The 1,437-nt window shown below is 32.7% G+C and overlaps 1 protein-coding gene across 1 annotated transcript; it reads right to left on the reverse strand.

Annotated features, from left to right (window-relative positions):
* Positions 1 to 239: 239 nt before the first annotated feature.
* On the reverse strand, positions 240 to 977 carry LOC8270317 (cysteine proteinase inhibitor 5). Its single transcript, XM_002516329.4, has one exon. The coding sequence runs from the start codon at positions 896 to 898 to the stop codon at positions 482 to 484; it is 417 nt and encodes a 138-aa protein (XP_002516375.1). The 5' UTR covers positions 899 to 977; the 3' UTR covers positions 240 to 481.
* Between the last annotated feature and the right edge of the window lie 460 nt (positions 978 to 1,437).

Genomic DNA, 1,437 nt, shown 5'->3' on the forward strand with positions numbered 1-1,437 from the left:
TTATACCAACAGAAAGTAACCAAATAAAATAACAATATTCATAGCTAAAAGATAAATATGAATTTACAATCTAATGCCTACTTAATTAATTTAATTATCTGAGAAATAAATGTATATAATTAATTCTACAATCTAAAATAGATTTATATCTTAATTTAAACCAGACATCCAAGACTGATAATAAAAGAAATTAACAATTTGAATCCCTTTTCCTCACTTGTAATTAAAAGAAAAGAGAATTAACAATCTGAAAGTTTTATTCCTTTATTTTGATTATTGGATCAGAGATTATATGTGCACGAAGCACTACACATATAAACATATGGTTAGACAGTAACAGATACCCCCAACAACACATATTTTAACACAAATTTATAAAGAAAAAGAAAAAGAAAACCCTCAAAATAGACATACAACACCGCCCAAAATTCATATTAGAATCATTCAAAAACACCCAAACCCTAAAACAAAAGAAATTAATTTACTTTTTAAACTTCCTTAATTCATTAGCAGCAGCAGGCTCAAACGTAATCAACTGTTTGTCATCAATCCAGGCTTTCACCACCACAACTGAATCGAAAACCTTTGCCTCTCCTTTCCCATTGCTTGCTGCAATCTTCAGATAGTATTTTATTCCAGAAACCACCTGGGTCTCTGCTGCTACCACCTCAGAAAACATCAGCAGCTCTCCTCCTCCTCCGTTGCTACCGCCATGCTGCTGGCGGAGCTGCTGCTTGTTGAACTCCTTCACGCAGAACCTTCCCAACTCCTGCACCGCCTCGTTACTCTTCACGTCTCTCACTTGTGTTCTTCCACCAACCATCATTCCTCTGTAACCACTCACCAGAGGAGACACCAGGAGAAAGATTGCGGAGAGAAGCATAAGTATTTTCGCCATGGCTAACAGATTATTTTCTTCTTTTTTTGTGTTATCTCCTTCTTGTATGTATGTATCAAATACGAGTTGTGATAGGTATATATAGAGGGAGAGAGACACTGGCGAGGAAGAAGGAGATAATAAATAAGGCAGTGTTTGGACACGCAAAATAAGGTGGTGATGGTAGGCTGGATGGCAACTGCAGCCAAAAGGCAGCAAAATCGGCATGCCGCGTATTTTAAACATGATCGAAGAGGACAAAGAGTGCCTGTAAACGTATTGTTGGGTAGTGGCTACGGAGCAGTATAATATAGTAAGTATATACTACACTATTACATTACATTGTTAGATATATAAAATTTTATATTCTCAAACTTTAGCCAAACAAATTTTATATTTTTATTATAAAAAGATGGTAAGAGTTTTTATAATAAAAAATTTCAAATTTAATTTTTAGTTTTTATATAATTAACTAAATATTTATCAATATTTTTATATTTTAATAATATTTTATATATTATTTATATTTAATAAATATATTAATTGCGTATAAAAAAGAC

Source organism: Ricinus communis, chromosome 1, assembly GCF_019578655.1.
Source record: "Ricinus communis isolate WT05 ecotype wild-type chromosome 1, ASM1957865v1, whole genome shotgun sequence".
NCBI classification, from domain to species: domain Eukaryota; kingdom Viridiplantae; phylum Streptophyta; class Magnoliopsida; order Malpighiales; family Euphorbiaceae; genus Ricinus; species Ricinus communis.

Bases quoted from the DNA above. Each gene is read 5' to 3' on its own strand.
- LOC8270317 (XM_002516329.4), bottom strand. From the start codon at position 898: ATGGCGAAAATACTTATGCTTCTCTCCGCAATCTTTCTCCTGGTGTCT.